This window comes from Coregonus lavaretus (assembly GCF_964263955.1).
Source record: "Coregonus lavaretus genome assembly, chromosome: 22".
NCBI lineage: Eukaryota > Metazoa > Chordata > Actinopteri > Salmoniformes > Salmonidae > Coregonus > Coregonus lavaretus.
Genome location: NC_140009.1, coordinates 28,852,281 through 28,876,458, shown reverse-complemented (window position 1 = coordinate 28,876,458; position 24,178 = coordinate 28,852,281). Strand labels below are relative to the sequence as shown.

At 42.0% G+C, this 24,178-nt stretch overlaps 2 protein-coding genes across 2 annotated transcripts; both read right to left on the bottom strand.

Moving 5' to 3' along the window:
* Positions 1–1,107: 1,107 nt before the first annotated feature.
* LOC311149388 (solute carrier family 52, riboflavin transporter, member 3-A-like) lies at positions 1,108–6,892 on the bottom strand. Its single transcript, XM_084186567.1, has 4 exons — positions 6,847–6,892; positions 5,575–6,710; positions 5,231–5,354; positions 1,108–2,976 (listed from the first exon to the last, which is right to left on the bottom strand). The coding sequence occupies exons 2-4, from the start codon at positions 6,591–6,593 to the stop codon at positions 2,764–2,766; spliced, it is 1,356 nt and encodes a 451-aa protein (XP_084042693.1). The 5' UTR covers positions 6,594–6,710; positions 6,847–6,892; the 3' UTR covers positions 1,108–2,763.
* A 6,791-nt stretch (positions 6,893–13,683) lies between these two features.
* On the bottom strand, positions 13,684–19,649 carry LOC311149334 (ubiquitin-conjugating enzyme E2 variant 1). Its single transcript, XM_084186490.1, has 4 exons — positions 19,569–19,649; positions 15,523–15,671; positions 15,039–15,164; positions 13,684–14,250 (listed from the first exon to the last, which is right to left on the bottom strand). Exons 1-4 carry the CDS (start codon positions 19,624–19,626, stop codon positions 14,104–14,106), a joined length of 480 nt encoding a protein of 159 aa, XP_084042616.1. The 5' UTR covers positions 19,627–19,649; the 3' UTR covers positions 13,684–14,103.
* Positions 19,650–24,178: the final 4,529 nt, after the last annotated feature.

The following is a 24,178-nucleotide window of genomic DNA, read 5'->3' as shown; positions in this document are numbered from 1 at the left end:
AACTGCACCTGTTTGAACTCGTTACCTGTATAAAAGACCCCTGTCCACACACTCAATTAAACAGACTCCAACCTCTCCACAATGGCCAAGACCAGAGAGCTGTATAAGGACATCAGGGATAAAATTGTAGACCTGCACAAGGCTGGGATGGGCTACAGGACAATAGGCAAGCAGCTTGGTGAGAAGGCAACAACTGTTGGCGCAATTATTAGAAAATGGAAGAAGTTCAAGATGACGGTCAATCACCCTCGGTCTGGGGCTCCATGCAAGATCTCACCTCGTGGGGCATCAATGATCATGAGGAAGGTGAGGGATCAGCCCAGAACTACACGGCAGGACCTGGTCAATGACCTGAAGAGAGCTGGGACCACAGTCTCAAAGAAAACCATTAGTAACACACTACGTCGTCATGGATTAAAATCCTGCAGCGCACGCAAGGTCCCCCTGCTCAAGCCAGCGCATGTCCAGGCCCGTCTGAAGTTTGCCAATGACCATCTGGATGATCCAGAGGAGGAATGGGAGAAGGTCATGTGGTCTGATGAGACAAAAATAGAGCTTTTTGGTCTAAACTCCACTCGCCGTGTTTGGAGGAAGAAGAAGGATGAGTACAACCCCAAGAACACCATCCCAACCGTGAAGTATGGAGGTGGAAACATCATTCTTTGGGGATGCTTTTCTGCAAAGGGGACAGGACGACTGCACCGTATTGAGGGGAGGATGGATGGGGCCATGTATCGCGAGATCTTGGCCAACAACCTCCTTCCCTCAGTAAGAGCATTGAAGATGGGTCGTGGCTGGGTCTTCCAGCATGACAACGACCCGAAACACACAGCCAGGGCAACTAAGGAGTGGCTCCGTAAGAAGCATCTCAAGGTCCTGGAATGGCCTAGCCAGTCTCCAGACCTGAACCCAATAGAAAATCTTTGGAGGGAGCTGAAAGTTCCTTATTGCCCAGCGACAGCCCCGAAACCTGAAGGATCTGGAGAAGGTCTGTATGGAGGAGTGGGCCAAAATCCCTGCTGCAGTGTGTGCAAACCTGGTCAAGACCTACAGGAAACGTATGATCTCTGTAATTGCAAACAAAGGTTTCTGTACCAAATATTAAGTTCTGCTTTTCTGATGTATCAAATACTTATGTCATGTAATAAAATGCTAATTAATTACTTAAAAATCATACAATGTGATTTTCTGGATTTTTGTTTTAGATTCCGTGCATGACATAAGTATTTGATCACCTACCAACCAGTAAGAATTCCGGCTCTCACAGTTGAAGTGTACCTATGATAAAAATTACAGACCTCTACATGCTTTGTAAGTAGGAAAACCTGCAAAATCGGCAGTGTATCAAATACTTGTTCTCCCCACTGTATATATAGTACCGGTCAAAAGTTTGGACACACCTATTAATTCCAGGGTTTTTCTTTATAAGCACCCCCACACCATAACACCTCCCCCCTTTACGGTGGGAAATACACATGCGGAGATCATCCATTCACCCACACCGCTTCTCACAAAGACACAGCGGTTGGAACCAAAAATCTCCAATTTGAACTCCAGACCAAAGGACACATTTTCACTGGTCTAATGTCCATTGCTCATGTTTTTTGGCCCAAGCAAGTCTCTTCTTCTTATTGGTGGCCTTTAGTAATGGTTTCTTTGCAGCAATTCGACCATGAAGGCCTGATTTACACAGTCTCCCCTGAACAGTTGATGTTGAGATGTGTCTGTTACTTGAACTCTGTGAAGCATTTATTTGGGCTGCAATTTCTGAGGCTGGTAACTCTAATGAACTTATCCTCTGCAGCAGAGGTCATTCTGGGTCTTCCATTCCTGTGGCTGTCCTGATGAGAGCCAGTTTCATCATAGCGCTTGATGGTTTTTGTGACTGCACATGAAGAAACTTTCCAAGTTCTTGAGATTTTCTGTGTTGACTGACCTTCATTCTTAAAGTAATGATGGACTATCTTTTCTCTTTGCTTATTTGAGCTGTTCTTGCCATAACATGGACTTGGTCTTTTACCAAATAGGGCTATATTCTGTATACCACCCCTACCTACAACTGATTGGCTCAAATGCATTAAGAAGGAAAGAAATTCCAAACATTAACTTTTAAGAAGCTGGTTGAGAGAATGCCAAGAGTGTGCAAAGCTGTCATCAAGGCAAAGGGTGGCTATTTGAAGAATCTCAAATATAAAATATATTTTGATTATTTTTAACACTTATTTGGTTACTACATGATTCCATATGTTTTATTTCATAGTTTTGATGTCTTCACTATTATTCTACAATGTAGAAAATAGTAAAGAAAAAGAAAAACCCTTGAATGAGTAGGTGTTCCCAAACTTTTGACCGGTAGTGTACATACATACACACACATACACTGAGTATACAAAACATTAAGCATGACAGACTGACCAGGTGAATCCAGGTGAAAGCTATGATCCCTTATTGATGTCACCTGTTAAATCCACTTCAAATCAAAACAATCAGTGCAAACCTTGAGCATGGGTTGTGAATCACACTTTATAAAAAATATATTCAAATATTAATTGAGCAAGGCATGTTCAGAGTCCAATCTCTAATCGTGTCCAGTCATTGTTCATCCCCACATTATTCACACACCACCCCAGTGGGTATAAGTTCTAGCAAGTACTAGTGTCCTTTCCAGGGGGTGTACTTGTACAGAAACAGGAGATGGGCCATTCTGGCTTGGACAAGGCTACTTACCAGTGGGTATGTTAGTGTCTTAGGAATAGCTCGCCATCATAAAGGGCACTTGGTGTTACAGAAGTCTCCTGACTGAAACAGGTTGTAGACATTTACCAGTGGGAACATGATGGCAGAGCCCAGCAGAGAGCCTGTCTGTGCCGCTGCTCCACACCACACCAGGGCGCTGTGGCTCTCATCCCTCAGGATGACACCCACCATCACCTTAACATAAGACAGGGTCCCCGTGAAGAAGACCCACGACAGCACCTGAGGGTTACAAGGTAACATTATCAGCAATGTTCCCTCTAATTTTCACTGAGCAAATTTCAGTTCTGCTGAGCGCAAACCTGAATGTTGTGAAAATTCTGTGCAACTTCCGGCACACGTTTACTGTGAACACTGAGGCTGTACCCACTAAGTTAGGTTTAACAGTGGTCAAGTAGGCTACTGTGGCTATTTGATCATAATGTAGGCCTACCAGAGTGGCCTACCATCAAAAACAATGGAGAAAATGCATCCCATAACATTTTAACATGGAAATAGCTGTTCTATCATTCAGCCTACAGTAGCAGCCAATGTGTGGTGTTCAATGTAGGCCTACATTCAATGAGACTTTTGAAAAAAACATGCAGGGCTTAACATTAACCTGTTTATCCACTTGTCCTTTAGACAAGGAGGTGACTGAAAATGTTGTGGTGGTGTTTGATTTAAGAAATGCATCATTATTCCCATAACATTATTACAGAGAATCAGACAAATGATGCTACCCTCTGCCTATTGGCTACTTAGCTTATTCAAGCCTGTCTCAAAATACAACACTGCCCCTTTCAGACAAAAAAAAGCTCTTTACCTGACTCGCTTTTCAAAGATGCATATGCTTTTCAAAGATGTCTAGAAATGCACACGTTTTGTGCTATTGTAGGAAGCAATCACTCCCCCATTGCTGACTACAAATAATCTATAACTGGGCTAATAACTCACTAACTAGCAAAGGATATGAACAAATGTGCACACGTCGCTACATGTAGCTTTGATCTCAAAACAAGCGCATCTACTCACGACCGCTGATGCAGTACAAACAGTCCAGTTCGAAGTGAATGGCACATATCCATATATGGTAATTGTCTATTTGCATATAGGCCTACTGCAGCTCTGATTGGTTATGGCACACCAGTGCCTGAGTCCTGCCTGTCAATGCAATAGAATTCTACTTCGACACGTTCTGCCTACAACAAAATATCTTGTATAGTTAGCTTTGACTACGAAGTCTTGCATAGTTTGTTTTGTTTCGGTATGTTGCATTGAAAGTGGCTTAGTAGTTCAGTGAAGTTGAATCTGGTGCTTCTCTGCACGTGCTGATATTTCTTCTGTGCCACAGTCCCGGGGGAAATACGCACCTGCGCGTAGCTTAGAGGGAACATTGGTTATCAGTAGGGCTTATTCAACATTTATTATTTACACTTTTAATATTCAAATTGAGTGTAATAATTTGAATTGAGAGGACATAAGATAAACGGTTTAGGGCTTTTCAGTATTGACAAGTTGCTCAACACAATGCCTACAGGCTAAAAACACAAACAAGTTTCTCAACACTGAGTCAATGTAAAGGCTAATAACAGTTGCCCAACACTTAGTATAATTCTGAGTTGAACTTTGCAACAACTGTGATAGAGGATTTAGGTGTGCGGCATTATATAAGGTTTTCCTAGAATGGGGTCCTAATCCAGGCACTCCTGCAATTTATCCAGAAAGCCGCAGACCGCCTGGTGTTCAACGTTCCCAAGTTCTCCCACGTCACCCTGCTCCTCCGCACACTCCACTGGCTTCCAGGCAAAGCTCGCATCCACTACAAAACTATGGTCCTTGCCTACGGAACCGCAAGAGGAACTACCCCTCCCTACCTTCAGGCTATGCTCAAACCCTACACCCCAACCCGAGTACTCCGTTCTGCCACCTACAGGACAGCAGCTCCCGCTCAGCCCAGTCAAAGCTCTTCTCTGTCCTGACACCCCAATGGTGGAACCAGCTTCCCCCTGAAGGTAGGACAGAAGAGTCCCTGCCCATCTTCCCAAAACATCTTAAACCCTTAAATAATCCCACATCACCCCCCCCCCTCCCTCCCCCTAAACAAAACGAGAAAAAAAACTTGCCTTTTGTGAACTAACACTCACACTTGACTTTTCCCCCTCTACTAGCACTGACTTTGCTGATTTATTGAGGAAAAATGTACTTACTATGACTGAGATATGTGGTTGTCCCACCTAGCTATCTTAAGATAAGTCTCTCTGGATAAGAGCGTCTGCTAAATCACTAAAATGTAAATGTTATCTGGGTATAGTTATTGTAGATCATTGGTATTCCAGAAAAGAAAAGGTATTCCATAAATGACAGCACAACTTTGTCACTATTCCTTTTCTGGAATACCAAGGATCAATGAACTGACAGAGAGCCAACCGTTTCTTAGAAAGTGTCTCTGGACTGAGACCTATAGTATCTCTACAGGTGGAGGTGTGTTACTCACTATGATGGCTTCTCCCAATGCGGAGCCTTGTAGTAGTGGACATGGACTCATGGCGGCCATTGCCATGTTGTATCCTCCAAAGACTGATCCAAGGAGACACATTACACCCAGGAGCACTAGTGACCTAAACAGAGACTCAGGACAGGAACTAGTTAGGTACCTGTATCTGAAGTAAAGACATTCTAGATAACCACAGAGATAGCCGCAGTGAGGGAAAGCTGAATTACTTTATATACTATATTTTTACCTTAGCATGCTGTAAAATGTGTCACCTTTAACAGTGGGAAGCTATTTCAACCATATTAATCAATTTAGAGAGTTACTGAGGCTATTTGAGGTTTTACCTTTCAGGAAACAACATGGCGACTATACAGGCCACTGGGTTGGCACAGGATGCCAGAGCAGCCGACAGGTGATAAGCTAGGTTACCGTAGGGCATACAGGAGTATGTCTGCACCGAGGGCAAGAGGCCGTTAGTCGCCCCATTCACCCAGACCACCATGGAATAGATAAAAGTTAACTGAAAAACAGAGTGGCCTGGTTTAGCCAGCTGTGGCCTGGGTTGACATGATTCCTCACTGTGACGTTTTGGGTTTGAGTTCTCCCCTTCAGTCACTGCTCCAGGGTTGTCCAGTCCGGAGCAGACTGACGCCACTGTGTCAGTGTCTGGAACTAGGTTCTCTGTGGACAGTTCAAAGGTACTTGGGAGCCTGTTAAGTGCAGAGAATGCTGCCAGGCTGATGCACATCATGGCCGCCAGGAAGAAGAAAAACACCTCGGTGGAGAAGTTGGGCGGTAGATACTGGGTCTGGACAATGTACATATCCTCTTCAGTGAGGTTACCAGAGAACTGAGTGCCATTCACACACTTGGCCATGCCGATGCCCTGGCCGAGAGCCACCAGACCAGGGATAAAGCCACTCAGGCCCTCTCCAATGAAGTAGGTGGTGATGTAGCGGGCTGGCAGCTGCATCATGAAGGGCAGGAAGGTGACAGAGGAGGTGCAGTCCACCAAGGCCAGGAAGAAGGTGAGGATAAAGAAGGCTGTGCTCTGAGACGCCGCCGCCACCACTGTGGTCTCATCCCAGGAGAACGCCAGCAGTATACAGGCCAGGACACCTATGGACAACACGCTGTATATGGCAGCGCTCTCCTTCAGACGGCCCGGACACAGCTTGTGCATGAGAGTGACCAGCAGAGGCCCCAGGTTGGCGAGCTGGATGATAACGGTCAGGTAAGATGGTAGTTCCCAGCCCTCGGGGAGGGTCTTAACAATGAGGGGGAGCTCCACCCACAGGCCGTTGACAGCCACCCAGGAGCCCAGGCCGAAGCAGCAGGCCAGCACATGGATCAGCAGAGACATGGCTGTATTGTTGCTGGTCTCAGTCAGGTCAGGTGAGGTGAGGTAGTCTTCTGGAGGAACTTCTGATCTGAAGTGAAGATCTCTCCGAACAGTTTCAACCCGGCCAGCCCTCAGAGCCTAGAAAAATTGGAAATATCGAGATACCATTAACACTTAAAGACATTGCTGCTAAAACGATCAAATTAGATTTAGGGTCAAATGAGTAGGACAATAATTATGTTAGTAAAAGTTTTAGATGTTAGTATTGTAGTACCAAATCTCTCTTTAAGGATCTATCAACTGGTAGGCCTTGCCCTATAGCCTGGACCATCATTACTGATTAACCAAGAGCAAATATCACATTGTTATTGTGGGCTTACCAAATCTATTCTTACTTATTGAAAGTGCATTCCTTTTGTCATTTAATCAAACAGCTTTTTACCGTGCTGTTTTACACTTTAACTTTAGTCATACAGGGTGAAGCAACCTGTCATAAGCAGATCTAGGTCAACTAGTTCAACGCTGATGCTCTCGGCTGTGTTTACACAGGCAGCCCAATTCTGATCTTTTAATTCACAAAATTGGTCTTTTGACCAATCAGATCAGCTCTGAAAAATATCTAATGTGAAAAGATCTGATGTGATTGGTCAAAAGACCAATTAGTGGAAAAAAGATCAGAATTGGGCTGCCTGTGTAAAGCCCTATATATTTATGCACAGGGTGTTGCTCAAGGGTGCAAATGTCACACTTCACACTTTGAAATGACTGGTTTAGTTACACTGAATACCTACAAGTAAAAAGTAAAAAAATGTAAGTCATGGACAACTACCTAACCGTGTAGCTGGAGTAATGATTATCAGATGTAATGTATTTTAAATGAATACACAGATGAGACCATTGAGGAGACCATGAAACGTTGAGACAATACTAGCAATATAACAGATAAGTATTTCAGTCTACTCTACACAGTCGCATGTCAACCAGCTGAAGTCATTTTCACTTCCCTAACACATGGTCTAGAAATACAACATACCACAAGGCAGTAGAGGCCAGCCTGACCAGCCCGATGCCTGCCGACGACCTAGATCACACAGGACACACAATTCTCAGAGGCCTCAACTCGTGACACTGACAATCCAAACCTTGAACTGGCTCAAGCTGCTGAACATCACACACTGTACACAAAGTAACAAATGTTTCACTGTTCTCATTGTTCAACTAGAAATTGTATCCGTTTCATATCAACCATTGTCTGTTAAGATGCATCTATACGTAATTCAGAATGACTATATATTCTTGAGACTCATAAGCATAATTTGCACCATGCTATTCTTGGTTGTGGCTTTTTAGCCTTTGCATTTTCACATGACCACCTATACCCAAAACTCTGTATTAAAACTTTTACGTCGACCGGATCCTGGAACTCAAGTCTCTTCTTTTACCTTTACAAAGTAAACTTTGCTACTGCACAATTCGGTCTACATCGCCATGCTCATTTCCCATCTCTGCTAGTGAAACATCAGACAGCCGTTTTGCTGTCACACCATTTCATGATGTTGGTCTGACATTCTCATTTGTTAGGCCCATTCTGTGTATCTGGCTTACAAAGGCCAGATGTGTTACAGTAATTCACACAAAGTATATTTTAAAGTGAAGGGAGGGCAAGAACCTTTACGTCATATTGATCACCATTATTCTTGTCAGAGGAATAGATCATCAGAATCTACCGGAAAAAGGCCTCCTTTACAATATATGAAATTGATACACTTAAGCTTCCATTATTGTTCCATTGCTTGCCTCTAGGGCACTGCAACATTATATATACAACTCATAGGATTCAAGCAGATAAAAAAATTGTACTCACAGGTTTCTTGAGCCACTGGGTGGATGCCCTATTGAGGAATCCAACTTCCTCACTCTCTCATCCTATATACACAGAGCTTTTTTGGGACAGTGTGACCGGCTCCTCTCTCCTTCACACGCAGGCTAGAGGATAAACTAAGAAACTAGTGCCTTGTGGGTAGTTCAGAGTCCAGTCCAGCAGTCAGCTCCACCATGTTAGATTAAACTCAACTGTGTCCTTTTTAAGTCTGTGCAACAGCCATAAAGTCAGACACAGTAGCGATGGGACGTCCCCTTCCTCAGCCTGCCCAGCCCTGTTAGACTAATGGGAGACCTACGGTCCCTTTTCTCATTCCACAATTACAGTGCATTTGGAAAGTACAGACCCCTTCACTGATTCCACAGTGTTACGTTACAGCCTTATTCTAAAATGGATTAAATTGTTCCCCCCCCCCTCATCTACCCTCAATACCCCATAATGACAAAGCAAAAACAGGTTTAGAAATTGTAGCATATTTATTACAAATAAAAAAAGGAAATATCACATTTACATAAGTATTCAGACCTTTTACTCAGTACTTTGTTGAAGCACCTTTGGCAGCTATTACAGCCTCAAGTCTTCTTGGGTATGACGCTACAAGCTTGGCACACCTGTATTTGGGGAGTTTCTCCCATTCTTCTCTTCAGATCCTCTCAAGCTCTGTCAGGTTTGATGGGGAGCGTCGCTGCACAGCAATTTTCAGGTCTCTCCAGAGATATTCGATCAGGTTCAAGTCCGGGCTCTGGCTGGGCCACTCAAGGACATTCAGAGACTTGTCCCGAAGCCACTCCTGCGTTGTCTTCGCTGTGTGCTTAGGGTCGTTGTCCTGTTGGAAGGTGAACCGTCGCCCCAGTCTGAGGTCTTGAGCGCTCTGGAGCAGGTTTTCATCAAGGATCTCTCTGTATTTCGCTCCGTTCATCTTTCCCCTCGAGCCGGACTAGTCTCCCAGTTCCTGCCGCTGAAAAACATCCCCACAGCATGAAGCTGCCACCACCATGCTTCACCATAGGGATGGTATTGGCCAGGTGATGAGCGGTGCCTGGTTTTCTCCAGACATGACACTTGGCATTCAGGCCAAAGAGTTCAATCTTGGTTTCATCAGACTAGAGAATCTTGTTTCCTTTAGGTGCCTCTTGGCAAACTCCAAGCGGGCTGTCATGTGCCTTTTACTGAGGAGTGGCTTCCGTCTGGCCACGCTACCATTAAGGACTGATTGGTGCAGAGATGGGAGAACCATCCAGAAGGACAACCATCTCCAAAGAGGAACTCTGGAGCTCTGTCAGAGTGACCATCGGGTTCTTGGTCACCTCCCTGACCAAGGCCCTTCTCCCCCAATTGCTCAGTTTGGCCAAGCGGCCAGCTCTAGGAAGAGTCTTGGGGGTTCCAAATGTATTCAATTTAAGAGTGATGGAGGCCACTGTGTTCTTTGGGACCTTCAATGCTGCAGAAATGTTTTGGTACCCTTCCCCAGATCTGAGCCTCAAAACAATCCTGTCTCGGAGCTCAACGGACAATTCCTTCGACCTCATGGCTTGGTTTTTCCTCTGACATGCACTTCTTCTTCGGTATAATGGCGTATCACAACAATTATATGTGCATTCCATCACCTACTGTACAGGTGGATAATAATGATCCAAACAGAGAAAATATAAAAATTCCATACAAACCTAAAAGTTAATTAAACTAAAATCAGCCTGCTTTTCTGTTTTAATCAGGTCCTTACACAGGCTCAGAAGGATCCTGTGATGGCGGGGCATTTCCTGGCGACAGTAGTCCTTGCAGTGCTTCTGCTGTTATGTCTTGGAGGCAAAAAACTTAGCGGCTGCAGATATGATGTCCAGCTTCTTGGACACTTGTGCAGTACAATTAATAACTGTGGCTATAAAGGTTACAAAGTCCACCTTCTTCACAATAAGTGTATCCAGATCACTCGATTGACGTATAACATTAGCAACTTATTATGGTTTATCCACCGCTATATCTCTTCAGAACTGTGGCCTCTTGCCATTTCAACGCCTCCACATAGATTTACTGTACAGCCCTGATCCTTGACACCTCAACCTCTTTCACCCTAACAGGGCACTCGGGGAATTCGGAAATATGATCCCCACCACAGTTGCAACATTTTACATTCACAGACTCTTCAATAACATATTCATTCCGTCTGCAAACACTTGACACATGGACAAACTTTTTACACTTCATTCATTGCATCGGGTTTTGCACGAACGCTCTTACGGCATATCTTTTATATATCCCAACTTTACATAGGGTGGTAAATACTCATCAAACATCAATAATACAGATAAACTTTGCTATTTTTCCCCATTCTCTATACGTGTCAAGCGACGTGCATTAACTACTTCTGGAGTTTTTAGCCTAAGATGTTAATTATCAATGTCCAACCGGACGCAAGAGATAACACCTTTTACCGGTGTCCTGCTCCGAAAATCAAACTGTGCACTTCAAGTGTGGATAATTTCGCGAGCCACAATGCACGCTCATTTTGCTCTTTAGATACACACGATAAACACCATACCACTCCTGGTTACTTTGACTGCATCCACTTTTCCCAACTCCTTCTTTTACCGTCCTCGTGACTTCAAAAGGGTTTCCCAAATAAATATCCGTATCCAAAAAAACATACTCCAACAAGCAACGATTCATCAGACTCATTTTCCACACATTTTTTTGCCCTTTTTGTTCAATTTCAGCTTCAAATGACACTTCTGCTTCCGCCATCTCACTGTCCTTCCCTGACATGCACAGTCAACTGTGGGACCTTATATAGACAGGTGTGTGCCTTTCCAAATCATGTCCAATCAATTTAATTTACCACAGGTGGACTCCAATCAAGTTGTAGAAACATCTCAAGGATGACCAATGGAAACAGAATGCACCTCGGAAAGTATTCAGACCCCTTGACTTTATCCACATTTTGTTACATTACAGCCCTATTCTAAAATGGATAAAATAAAATTCTCATCAATCTACACACAATACCCCATAATAACAAAGTGAAAACAAGTTTTTAGAAATTTTTTCAAATGTATAAAAAATAAATACCTTATTTACATAAGTCTTCAGACCTTTTGCTATGACACTCGAAATTGAGCTCAGGTGCAGCCTGTTTCCATTGATCATCCATGAGCTGTTTCTACAATTTGATTGGAGTCCACCTGTGGTAAATTCAATTGATTGGACATGATTTGAAAAGGCACACACCTGTCTATATAAGGTCCCACAGTTGACAGTGCATGTCGGAGCAAAAACCAAGCCATGAGGTCGAAGGAATTGTCCGTAGAGCTCCGAGACAGGATTGTCTGCAGCATGGAAGGTCCCCAAGAACAGTGGCCTCCATCATTCTTAAATGGATGAAGTTTGGAACCACCTAGACTCTTCCTAGAGCTGTCCGCACCGGCCAAACTGAGCAATCGGGGGAGAAGGGTCTTGGTCAGGGAGGTGACCAAGAACCCGATGGTCACTCTGACAGAGCTCCAGAGTTCCTCTGTGGAGATGGGAGAACATTCCAGAAGGACAACCATCTCTGCAGCACTCCACCAATCAGGCCTTTATGGTAGAGTGGCCAGACGGAAGACACTCCTCAGTAAAATGCACTTGACAGGCCACTTGGAGTTTGCCAAAAGGCATCTAAAGGACTCTGACCATGAGAAACAAGATTCTCTGGTCTGATGAAACCAAGATTGAACTCTTTGGCCTGAATGCCTGGAGGAAACCTGGCACCATCCCTACGGTGAAGCATGGCGGTGGCAGCATCATGCTGTGGGGATGTTTTTCAGCGGCAAGGACTGGGAGACTAGTCAGGATTGAGGGAAAGATGAACAGAGCAAAGTACAGAGAGATCCTTGATGAAAACCTGCTCCAGAGCGCTCAGGACCTCAGACTGGGGCGAAGGTTCACCTTCCAACAGGACAACGATCCTAAGCACACAGCCAAGACAACGCAGGAGTGGCTTCGGGACAAGTCTCTGAATGTCCTTGAGTAGCCTAGCCAGAGCCCGGACATTAACCCAATCGAACATCTCTGAAGAGACCTGTTTTTACTTTGTCATTATGGGGTATTGTGTGAAATTGATGAGGGGGGATAACAATTTAATCCATTTTAGAATACGGCTGTAACGTAACAAAATGTGGAAAAGGTCAAGGGGTCTGAATACTTTCTGAATGCACTGTATGTAAGCCATTTTATAATGTGCACAAGGGCAATTATGTCCACATAACTTTAAATGCTGAACTTTGAAGCTAATAGGACTGCACCCTTTTGATATAATATTTCTTCTGATCCCAATTCAAGAGGAGCATAATAATTGTAATATTGTACTTTATAAGCTCAATAAACTAGCCACCTTTATTACTGATAAAGTCAAAACAGATCACACTGACATTTACTGCATGTTAGGTAAGATCACTCAAAGGGAACAGACGTAAACACTATACATAAGATAATGTACGGACCAAGATATTGTGTAAAAGTACAATCACTGTAGTTTCATAACCCATACTAACAGTGTTTGAATGACCTTAAACCCAATGACACTAGTAATCTGAGACAAACATGGGAAATGCCTGCAGGGGGTTAGATCCATAGGACTCTAGACACTATACATAAGTGTGAAGGCATGATGCAAGATTTATGGGGGAAGAAAACTGGTCAATTCTACTCCCCTATAACTAAGGACCAAAAGAGGTAGCTAATTCAAGTTCTCCATTCAAGGGTTGTTAGCTTAAATGGTTGTTAGTATTGTATTGAGTTAATACACCCAATTACACTTATGAACTTAAACATTACTGGGTATAGGAGGCTAAATATCAGTGGTTGCCTTTGTCATGGCCATGAGAGTGTTGACCACAGTGACAGCATGAAGGGCTTACTACTTCAGGCATCTTGCCATAAACTGCTGCAGTCACATGCATTTCCAGTGGAGCTCGTAAATAAATTGCTATACAAGATACACAAAGCCAAGAAAAACACTAAATATTTTGACATATTTGTTGGGTCAAGCTCTCTAAATCAATGGGGAGGTAAGGTAATTGACTGGTTGATCTTTATGTTTAGAACCTGATAAGAAAAATTTATCTAATTTATATCTTGCACTGAACAACATCCACAAATACTCTCTTAATCGGTGGATTATAATTATAAACAAGTCAGGAAACTGTTGACAGGCTGGGGTTCTTTCTCCATTACAAAAAGGCAGCACACAAAATGTACACTCAATAAGATTATTTATGTTATTGTACAATCTGCATTTATAACAAATAATAATAAAAAAAAAGATTAGTAAGATGTACAGTATTCTAATGATCAGGTCTGGTGTGGACCGATGACTCCGCCTGCCTAGTCTTCTTTAGGCCAACCAGAGCTCCAGTGATGGAAGAGGGGGAGGGGCCAGGGCCTGAGAATGGCGCATACAGAAGTGATTGATTGTGTGTTCGAACACATGTACGTTCCTATGTGTATGTGTTTATATACACGTACATACATGTATGTCCCTATATCTCTCTCTGTGTGTGTGTACACTTGAGTGTTGGCAGGCAACTGAATGAAAAAAGGAGGGAAGTGGTAGATGGGGTGAACGGATGACTGCAAACAAAAGAGGGGAAAAAGGAGGTGAGTAGTAACGTGGGTTCAGTTGGTGTAGATTTGGCCCTCTGGTGGCTGGGGGAGTTTCATGTTCTCCTTGCACATCATGAGTCGTCTGAGCTCCTGCAGGACCACACGGATGCTGTAGGAGTTCTGCCACTTGGCCAGCGCAGACACTGCTCGTGTGTCAACCTGCAGGACAGGGAACAAGGAGAGAAAGATTACATCACACCTCAATCACATCTCTGTATATTTTGTAGGAATATTTTAGTTGGCTGAAGCACTGATTAGTTGTGATCAAATGACACTATATAAAAAAAGTATTAGCTACATAACATGGCAGAAAGAGATCGTTTTTTTTATGGATATAAAATGCAGATAAGTCTACTTCAATGCAACCTCTGGAATATACGATCATGCATAACTATATTTAGTATGTTCAAGCAAAGTGTCATCTGAAATGGCAATGGGCTCTTATTGCATGTGACATTTCCTGTCTGTAATTTGACCTAAACTTAGTAGGCATTTGTATTTATTATGGATCCCCATTAGCTGATGCCAACGCAGCAGTTACTCTTCCTAGGGTCCAGCAACATTGAGGCAAATACATATATAATTAAAAACATTACATTTCACAACACATTAAGTGTGTGCCCTCAGGCCACTACTCTACTACCACATATCTACAACACAAATCCCATGTGTACGTGTGTATAGTGTGTATGTTATCATGTGTGTGTACCAGTCATCCAACTGCATGTTAGCCCTGCACTGACCTCTATCTTATTATAGCAGCCAGGGGCAATTTAATCAGTCATTCACTTCAATTAATATAATCAAATCTTCAAACATACATCAAAAAAGATCTACAACAGAAAAGGAGACATTTTCCAACATCTTCCTTCACAGATTGACACATTTTGCAGGATTTACAGCATTTTATGAGACTGCAATAAGACCAGCCAAACAGGTTTACTTACCACGCCATTGGAGTTGTGCACACCATTCAAGTTGATCTTAGTCACAAATCTGACAAATGGTGGTGCCTCTGGATATCTGGGCCCACATTCAACCTTCAGACTGTACATCCTGTTTTCATAGATTGTCTGAAAAATGACATACAAAGACATCAGTGAGAATGGAAGGCCAGACAAAGGTTCCTGATAGCAGGTTATACAGAATGTCTACATAGTAAACAGTGGCCCCATCCAGGAACAAACTCTAGTCCCTACCCCCTAGACGCTTGTGAAGATCTGAATGGATGGGACAGATTTCAGCATTATGGTTATAGCTCCACCTTGCTCTTTGATAGGCCATAGTGGAATTTTTTCCATATTGCTTACACCTGTCCAATCCTCTCAGATCGCCGCAAGTGCCTAGTGGGGTCGGCACTATGGGTTGTTTCTGGACAAGGCCAGGGAGTCGAACTTGGTGAATGCCTGTGAATCAGAGTAGCCAACTCACCCTAGGAGGGCCAATGATCATCCCTCTCCATCTTGTTAAGGTCATGTCCTCATCATCTTCCAATCCCCAGCTCACTGTCCCATCCCCCACACCTTTCTGACCTTCTTCCAGCTCTTCAAGCAGCCGGAAGTTACGAGGAACCTTAACGCCTATTGGTGTGAGAGACAAACAAGCACAGAAAACAGAAATGATTGAAATACCACACAAGACAAAACAAACAGTACACACCCCGTTATGGTTCACTGAGTATACCAAACATCAGGAACACCTTCCTAATATAGGCCTAGCCCCATAGAGAGAGATAGAGAGAGATATGCCGGCGGCATGCTACGACACCAACATGCATTTCTTTATGTCAAATGGGTACTGCGTCTGCTATACAGATAAAGGCTTACAGAAGGAGGCCAATTCGTTAATTTTCTATCAGAATATTTTGTATAAAGATAAGCATTATATTGTTCGATTATAGGATTAACTCTGGTAGGCCTAAAACCCCCTTCTTCACCTCAAGTTCAAATGTCGTAGTCAGTTGGAGAGCCGCTGGCACTGCCTTCATATCAAAGGCATGCAGTAGCTAAAGCTTAAAGCTGCAATATGTAACTTTTGGGGTGACCTGACCAAATTCACAGAAATGTGAGTTATAGATCTGTCATTCTCATTGAAAGCAAGTCTAAGAAGCGGTAGATCTGTTCTATGTGCGCTATTTCTATGCTTCCCGTTCTTACGTTTTGTTTTTGGGTCTTTTACTTTCGGTTTTGTACACCACCTTCAAACAGCTGAAAATACAACCTTTTTCGTTATGGAAAATATATTTCACAGCAGTTTAGATGGTACAATGATTCTCTACACTATACTTGTTTGTTTTGTCACAAACTTACGCAAACTATTAGAATTTTAGCAACCAGGAAATGGCAGAGCAATTAAAACGGAGGACATTCCTCTTTTTCCTCTAAATTTCATTTTGCTTCAATGAAAAAAGGCCTCCATCTTCGCAATCAACAGTAGCCTAGGCCAAGGCTCTTCTCTCACTCTCTCCTCAGCAGCAGGCACACGTGTGCGCAAGGAGTGTGAGAATGGTGCTGAAGCGCGAATTTGGAGTGCAGGCTATGATAGACAGCCTCTCCTGGACAATTTGGACGGCTACAATTGTATCTTTTATTATTATTATTATTATTATTATTATTGTTTATTTAATTTTGGGGCCAAATGCCGACAAAATTGGCTACCGGCTAACGGAAACCCTGGTGTGTAGGCAACCTGCCCATCCCCCTCTAAAGCATAAAATAGAAGCCTACTCGCACAAAACGAGTATCTTAACGGATATGGAGATATGACAGGAGTATTTTTTGTCATTATCCGTGATCTGAAAAAAATGATTTTCAGCTGGCAGCACGCATCTCTCTTTCACTCAAACAGTGTGAAGCGATGTGCGCTCTAAACAACTATTGGATAGTTCTTCTGTATATAAAGAAATGGGCGAGGTATCGGTTGAGCCTGCTGGAACAATTGAATTGGATTAGAACAAGCCGCTCTTCCTCTGCTCACATTTCCTCAGACAGACACACGCGCCCGGCTCTGTTTCACTTACTCACAGTCTCAGGGAACAAGTCTCCCCTTCTCCAAAAATTGTGTATGAATCAGAATCCGTAGCTAGTCATTGTTGTTCAATCTAGGTATTTCCTGTCGACTTTGCTGAGGCCATATGGTTGTTGTCGTCTGTCTACTTGGCATTGTTTAGTAGGCCAACTTTGTCTGTCCGTATAATTGTTCCATTGCTGACGACGTCTTATGTTGTGATCCAAGCCCATGCTTGCTTGTTATTATTTATTCTCGCCCATGCAAGTTCACCGAGCGACCAATCATCAGAAAATATTTTTTAAATAGTTTATTTTGATTGTACAAATGTTGTGGCATAAGTGTCGGGAGCGAAAAGTTGTGCGCCTCTCGAAAGCGAAACAATATATGGGGCAAAAGAATTTGCCTACCTTCATCTAAATCTGTGTCTGGAATAAATGCAGGCAGTAGTAGCCAGACATGAATTAGGCTATTTATTAGCCTATTTCGTTGATAATTGAATAGGAATAAATAGTAAGTAAATCATGTGGATTTTCAAAAAAACATATTTAACATCAAACGCTGCTTTTCATTGCTGACCAGCAGCTGTCACTAATGTGCATTGTGTTAAAAGCTCAGAATAATGAACTGTTTTTCAGCACAATTTGGTGAAAGCCCCAAAGACTTCAGAAAGCCTTGGTTCCCCATCACTAGAGTATACCACGGGGTAACAGTACATCACAAAGTGATTGGGGGGTTACTTGTGGCTCCTTGATGAGCTGTACCCGCTAAATGTTGTCATTTTTATATTATTGGGTGCAGAGGTGAGCAATAACTCAGGGCAGATTTAGTGGGTAGACCCATTGACACTGAGGTTCTAGAAATGATCTGCTAAATTCCCAGTCATGGCTATTACATTTTAGTCATTTAGCAGATACTCTTATCCAGAGCGACTTACAGTTAGTGAGTGCATACATTCCCCCCCCCCCCCCCCTCCCCTCCTATACTGGCCCCCCGTGGGAATCGAACCCACAACCCTGGCATTGCAAGCACCATGCACTACCAACTGAGCTACACAGGGCTATCTGGTAGTGTGGCATTTACCTTTATTTACCAATTACAGCATTGCTGCTTATATTGTTTTTGGTAATAAAAACGCACTGTTACTGTATAATTAAGCTAATTAGATCTGTGTAACATTTATTTGTGTAAGCCTTAGAGACCACTTTGCAACAATTACCCCACTATCACTACCCAATCAAAGTTAGTTAGTAAAATAAAACCCCTGACTATTTTGAGTAGTTGTTCATTGATTATTAACTAGGAGTGTATATTTAGCTAGCTAATTGAATTTGTAACGTTACTGGCCTGTAAAGCAATCTGCAGAAATGTGTGGGTAGCTAATTATTGCTAACGTTAGCTAGCCATTTCAGTTCTTAGGTCAAAACGGGTCTGGCCTTGGCCTAAATTCAGATGAGTGAGCTAACGTTAGCTAGCTGATTGATAGCATCATTATTAACTAGAAAGCATTATATATATATATATATATATATATATATATATATATATATATAGTTAGCTAACTATATATGAAAGGTTACAGCACACTTTAGCTAGCGTAGTAACTAGCTATTTGTTGTTAACTGGTACTAGTGTAGCTAGCTAACTAGCTGGAACAACACGATTTGTCAGTGATATGGCTATATTACTCATATATATATATATATATATATAGTAATATAGCCATATTTCCAACGTAACTTAAGATAGCTAGCTAACTACTACAAGTCAAGTTAATGTGACTGACAAGTTAGCTAAAGTTACCTCACGAAATCACTGTCAAATCGTGTCGTTCAAGCTAGTTAGCTAGCTACACTAGCAAAGCAGTTAACAACAAATAGCTAGTTACTAGCTAGCTAACGTGTGCTGAAACCGTTTATATATAGTTAGCTAACAACCTCAGACAAGTCAGCCGGTTCGACCTCCTCCTGCGACTAGCTAATAATTAACTAGATTGTAGCTTTCTTACTAATGACGTTCTGGATGTGGAAGCTAACGTGAGCAGCTAGCTAGCTAGTTTGCGATACGAGCTAGAGTGGTTAGCAAACGTTAGCTAGTTAACAGGCTAAAAATAACGCCTGATGAATGACGCGGCAATTGATCAGTCGACACAGGTTGGCGAGTTATGTTGCCACGTTAACGGAGTTAAATATATGGGTAACTATGCATGGAGAGGTTCCAACGGAATTTGACATGTCCTGTTAGCTTCAATTCACTATGGCAATGGAACTTACGAGACAAAAAATATTGTCAGATAGCAGGCGCTAGCTAGTAGCTATGTATAGCAATGTTTTGGTACAATAAGCAGTACTTCAGCATTTCTGTAAGGTATATTGTAACATGGAACGCTTGTACACTTTATCAACAAACGTTTCTTGAATGTTACACGGCATAAGTAATGTGGTAGTCGTTTATTTATCTGAATAGTTTACCTGATCCGGCGGCGACCGCCATCTTGTCGCTTAGTAGCGGGAGCGCACACGTAACCATAGTTGGGGGAGCTGAGAGATGGGAACGCGCTTGCTCGAGGTAAGATTTACCCACCCCCAATCCTAATGTAACGAAAGAGGCGATTAAACATATCTGACCCTGGACCAGTTTTTTTCCAGACAACTGTGGGACAAGTTTTTTCATAGATTTATCATGGTAGTTATTTTGACAATGGCATATATTTCTAAGAAATATATAATAATAAGCTAATAACAGAGAGGAAGAGGTAAAGCGAGAGGGATAACTGTATTTTCCAGCAGAAAGCGTTTTTTCGTTTTTTTCGCTCACCATGCAAGGAGTTTTTGTATAGAGACCCACAGTGGAGGTGTCGTAATACCCATAAAACCTAGCGGTCAAACAAGGAAATGGTTCCAATCGTTTTTCTACCATTCATTTTTCCCATAGGTAGTTTTTTTTAGAAACACTTAACATAAGGGCTGTGTTTCGTGTAGGCTTATCCTGGCGTGACCATGTAAATCTCTCTCGGATAAGGTGAGTTTTGTCAATATATGCAGCTCTATTTACTTGCAGATTAGAAAATGCTACTTAGCATCAAAGTAGACTACAAATCCCTGCAAGCTCCTGCACGTCATCTCTAGCTGACGCCTTTGCTAACAGGTATTGTGTCAATTTATTTATTTTTCCCCAATTTATTAATTACTAAATTTAGCTAACAGATAGTTAATCCAGAGATTCTTACCTTTGCCTCGATTCGGCAGTCTCGTCCAGATCATCATGGCATTTGTAGTTCTTTATGATAGCCACATTAACAGCTAATTAGCATGTAATTTTTTGGGGGGGTAAATACAATTGAATATATTGATAAAAGTCACCTTGTCCTAGAGAGATTTACATGGTTATCAAAACATAACGCCAGGGTAAGCCTACACGAAACACAGCCCTTATTTTAAGTGTTTCTAAAATCCCCTATGGGAAAAATGAATGGTGGAAACGCGATTGGAACCATTTCCTTGTTTGACCGCTAGGTTTTGTGGGTATTATGACTCATACTGTGGTACTCTATGGAGGTCAATAGCTAGGATTCCATCCAATTGGCAACAGATTTTCATGAGAATATTCTAAAATCCGCATGAAGAAAATATGCACATTTTTCCACCAAACGGCATTGTTGCGGATAAAAAGCAGTGCGTCATGACAAAATGTACTTTTTCGCTTAAGTTTTCATGTACTAAAAATTGAATGTTTAATTTTTTGTCACAAAAACTGTTGTGTTAAATAGCAAACGTGCCTACTCTGGTCTTGGCACATGCGCTCTAGCCAACGGCTCGCAGATACAGTTCAGGTAGGCTCTGCTGGTAGTTTAGTCTACAACACATGAAATTATTATGCATAAGAGCAAGAATGTACAGTGAGGGAAAAAAGTATTTGATCCCCTGCTGATTTTGTATGTTTGCCCACTGACAAAGAAATGATCAGTCTATAATTTTAATGGTAGGTATATTTAAACAGTGAGAGACAGAATAACAACAAAAAAATCCAGACAAACGCATGTCAAAAATGTTATAAATTGATTTGCATTTTAATGAGGGAAATAAGTATTTGACCCCCTCTCAATCAGAAGGATTTCTGGCTCCCAGGTGTCTTTTATACAGGTAACGAGCTGAGATTAGGAGCACACTCTTAAAGGGAGTGCTCCTAATCTCAGTTTGTTACCTGTATAAAAGACACCTGTCCACAGAAGCAATCAATCAATCAGATTCCAAACTCTCCACCATGGCCAAGACCAAAGAGCTCTCCAAGGATGTCAGGGACAAGATTGTAGACCTACACAAGGCTGGAATGGGCTACAAGACCATCGCCAAGCAGCTTGGTGAGAAGGTGACAACAGTTGGTGTGATTATTCGCAAATGGAAGAAACACAAAATAACTGTCAATCTCCCTCGGCCTGGGGCTCCATGCAAGATCTCACCTCGTGGAGTTGCAATGATCATGAGAACGGTGAGGAATCAGCCCAGAACTACACAGGAGGATCTTGTCAATGATCTCAAGGCAGCTGGGATCATAGTCACCAAGAAAACAATTGGTAACACACTACGCCGTGAAGGACTGAAATTCTGCAGCACCCGCAAGGTCCCCCTGCTCAAGAAAGTACATATACAGGCCCGTCTGAAGTTTGCCAATGAACATCTGAATGATTCAGAGGAGAACTGGGTGAAAGTGTTGTGGTCAGATGAGACCAAAATCGAGCTCTTTGGCATCAACTCAACTCGCCGTGTTTGGAGGAGGAGGAATACTGCCAATGACCCCAAGAACACCATCCCCACCATCAAACATGGAGGTGGAAACATTATGCTTTGGGGGTGTTTTTCTGCTAAGGGGACAAGACAACTTCACCGCATCAAAGGGACGATGGACGGGGCCATGTACCGTCAAATCTTGGGTGAGAACCTCCTTCCCTCAGCCAGGGCTTTGAAAATGGGTCATGATGGGTATTCCAGCATGACAATGACCCAAAACACACGGCCAAGGCAACAAAGGAGTGGCTCAAGAAGAAGCACATTAAGGTCCTGGAGTGGCCTAGCCAGTCTCCAGAACTTAATCCCATAGAAAATCTGTGGAGGGAGCTGAAGGTTGGAGTTGCCAAACGTCAGGCTCGAAACCTTAATGACTTGGATAAGATCTGCAAAGAGGAGTGGGACAAATCCCTCCTGAGATGTGTGCAAACCTGGTGGCCAACTACAAGAAACGTCTGACCTCTGTGATTGCCAACAAAGGTTTTGCCACTAAGTACTAAGTCATGTTTTGCAGAGGGGTCAAATACTTATTTCCATCATTAAAATGCAAATACATTTATAACATTTTTGACATGCGTTTTTCTGGATTTTTTTGTTGTTATTCTGTCTCTCACTGCTCAAATAAACCTACCATTAAAATTATAGACTGATCATGTCTTTGTCAGTGGGCAAACGTACAAAATCAGCAGGGGATCAAATACTTTTTTCTCTCACTGTATTTATTTGTCAAACGGCAGTCAAGCATCGATCATCATGTCACCAGAATAAGACCCTTAACATTTTATTGGAAAGGAGCATCAAGCTCATACCGTGCACTTTCACCACCCTGTGAAGTTCATTTATTTAATCTGTAGCCTAATAAACTGCATGGTTTCCCGAGTCGTAATGGGAAGACTACACACCAAGTCATCGCGACTCCAAGTTAACTTCGATATGATGGTTATTATATCAATATTTGCGTATAAAGGCGTTTCCACCGCCATTTCTCACATAAATTTTTTTAGCGACAACAAAAACATCCCACCATGTCAAACAGATTATCTGTCGGCATTTATAAAATTGTACCGAAACTTCCTGTTTCCATCATAGCTGTCCTGATTTTTTTTTATATACCATATGACTTTACTTGCATAAAAACATGGTTAAAGAGTGTCGAATTTGGTTAGCAAAAAATGTAATGGCTTATTTGATCGAATAGGAGTTTTGTAATGCTTAGGTTGTTACAAATGTACCTATATAAGTAGGACAGGTGACATTCCGTCAACTTTGAGATAAAAATAAACACTTTATATCGGAATTGTGCCTGTTATCACACTCGTATCTGCCCTCTCATTGGCTAGAATGGTCCCACCTGCTCTTACTGCCTTCCATTTTTGAAGGCATTTCTTTTCATTTTGGCGGCCAATGAAGTATCTGGTCAATATAATGAATAATCTGTGCTAATAGTAATTGTTATCTCATGGAAGGTCTTTGTTAGATATACATATCATGGTAATAATGAACACAACCAAGTAATATATTGGTGTTTATTTAGTTTCTTTATAAATATAATATATACACACATTGTAACAGTCTTCCACATGGAAGACAACAAAAAGGCATCAAGGCATGGTTTCTGATATCTAAAATTCCATCATCACAACCATACTTTACTAGCATCCACAGGATTCATATTAGAGAAAATATTACGTGGATTTTGGATAATTTAATGGCAGAATCAATTGAATAATACAGTGCTGTTGCAAGCATAAGTAGGCCAACAATATTGTACCGGTAAGCTAAGGCCATCCTTTTAGAGGTCCAAGGAGCACTACAAATCTCATTCAGACAAAGCATGTCAGAAACACACCCCAACAATCAACACAACCATTTATATAACATGATTGATCTTCCTTTTGAAAAATAAGTGCATTAGGCAACATCTCTATTATTGTATCATTTAGACAAACCCAATTTTACACTTAAGAGCTTTAACTAAATCCATTAATTGAAAAAGTATTGTATTAAAGCAATTAGGTCATTAAAATAACTAAATCACACATTTACATCTAGGCAATAGTTTGTACTAAACACATGGCTTAATGCATCATATTACAATCTGCAATGGCAAAAGTATGACAGATTACATTTTGCATATACCACATTATAAATTGACTACTTTTTTTAAATCTGTCAAACAAGTTAAGTTTGGCATTGGTCAATAGCAACATGATCTGAAAGAATGAACTGTTAAGAAGTTACAATTTCACCAATATGAAAAGCTATTTCAGTTTATCCATTCAAACTTCTTCCCCTCA

Excerpts from the sequence above, each read along its gene's own strand:
- LOC311149334 (XM_084186490.1), bottom strand. The coding sequence starts at position 19,626 with ATGGTTACGTGTGCGCTCCCGCTACTAAGCGACAAGATGGCGGTCGCC. Across the intron at positions 15,672-19,568 it reads GGCGGTCGCCGCCGGATCAG|GCGTTAAGGTTCCTCGTAAC; the intron begins GTAAACTATTCA and ends TCACACCAATAG. Across the intron at positions 14,251-15,038 it reads TGCACAACTCCAATGGCGTG|GTTGACACACGAGCAGTGTC; the intron begins GTAAGTAAACCT and ends CCTGTCCTGCAG.
- LOC311149388 (XM_084186567.1), bottom strand. The coding sequence starts at position 6,593 with ATGTCTCTGCTGATCCATGTGCTGGCCTGCTGCTTCGGCCTGGGCTCC. Across the intron at positions 5,355-5,574 it reads GCCATGTTGTTTCCTGAAAG|GTCACTAGTGCTCCTGGGTG; the intron begins GTAAAACCTCAA and ends GTCTCTGTTTAG. Across the intron at positions 2,977-5,230 it reads CATTGGGAGAAGCCATCATA|GTGCTGTCGTGGGTCTTCTT; the intron begins GTGAGTAACACA and ends TGTAACCCTCAG.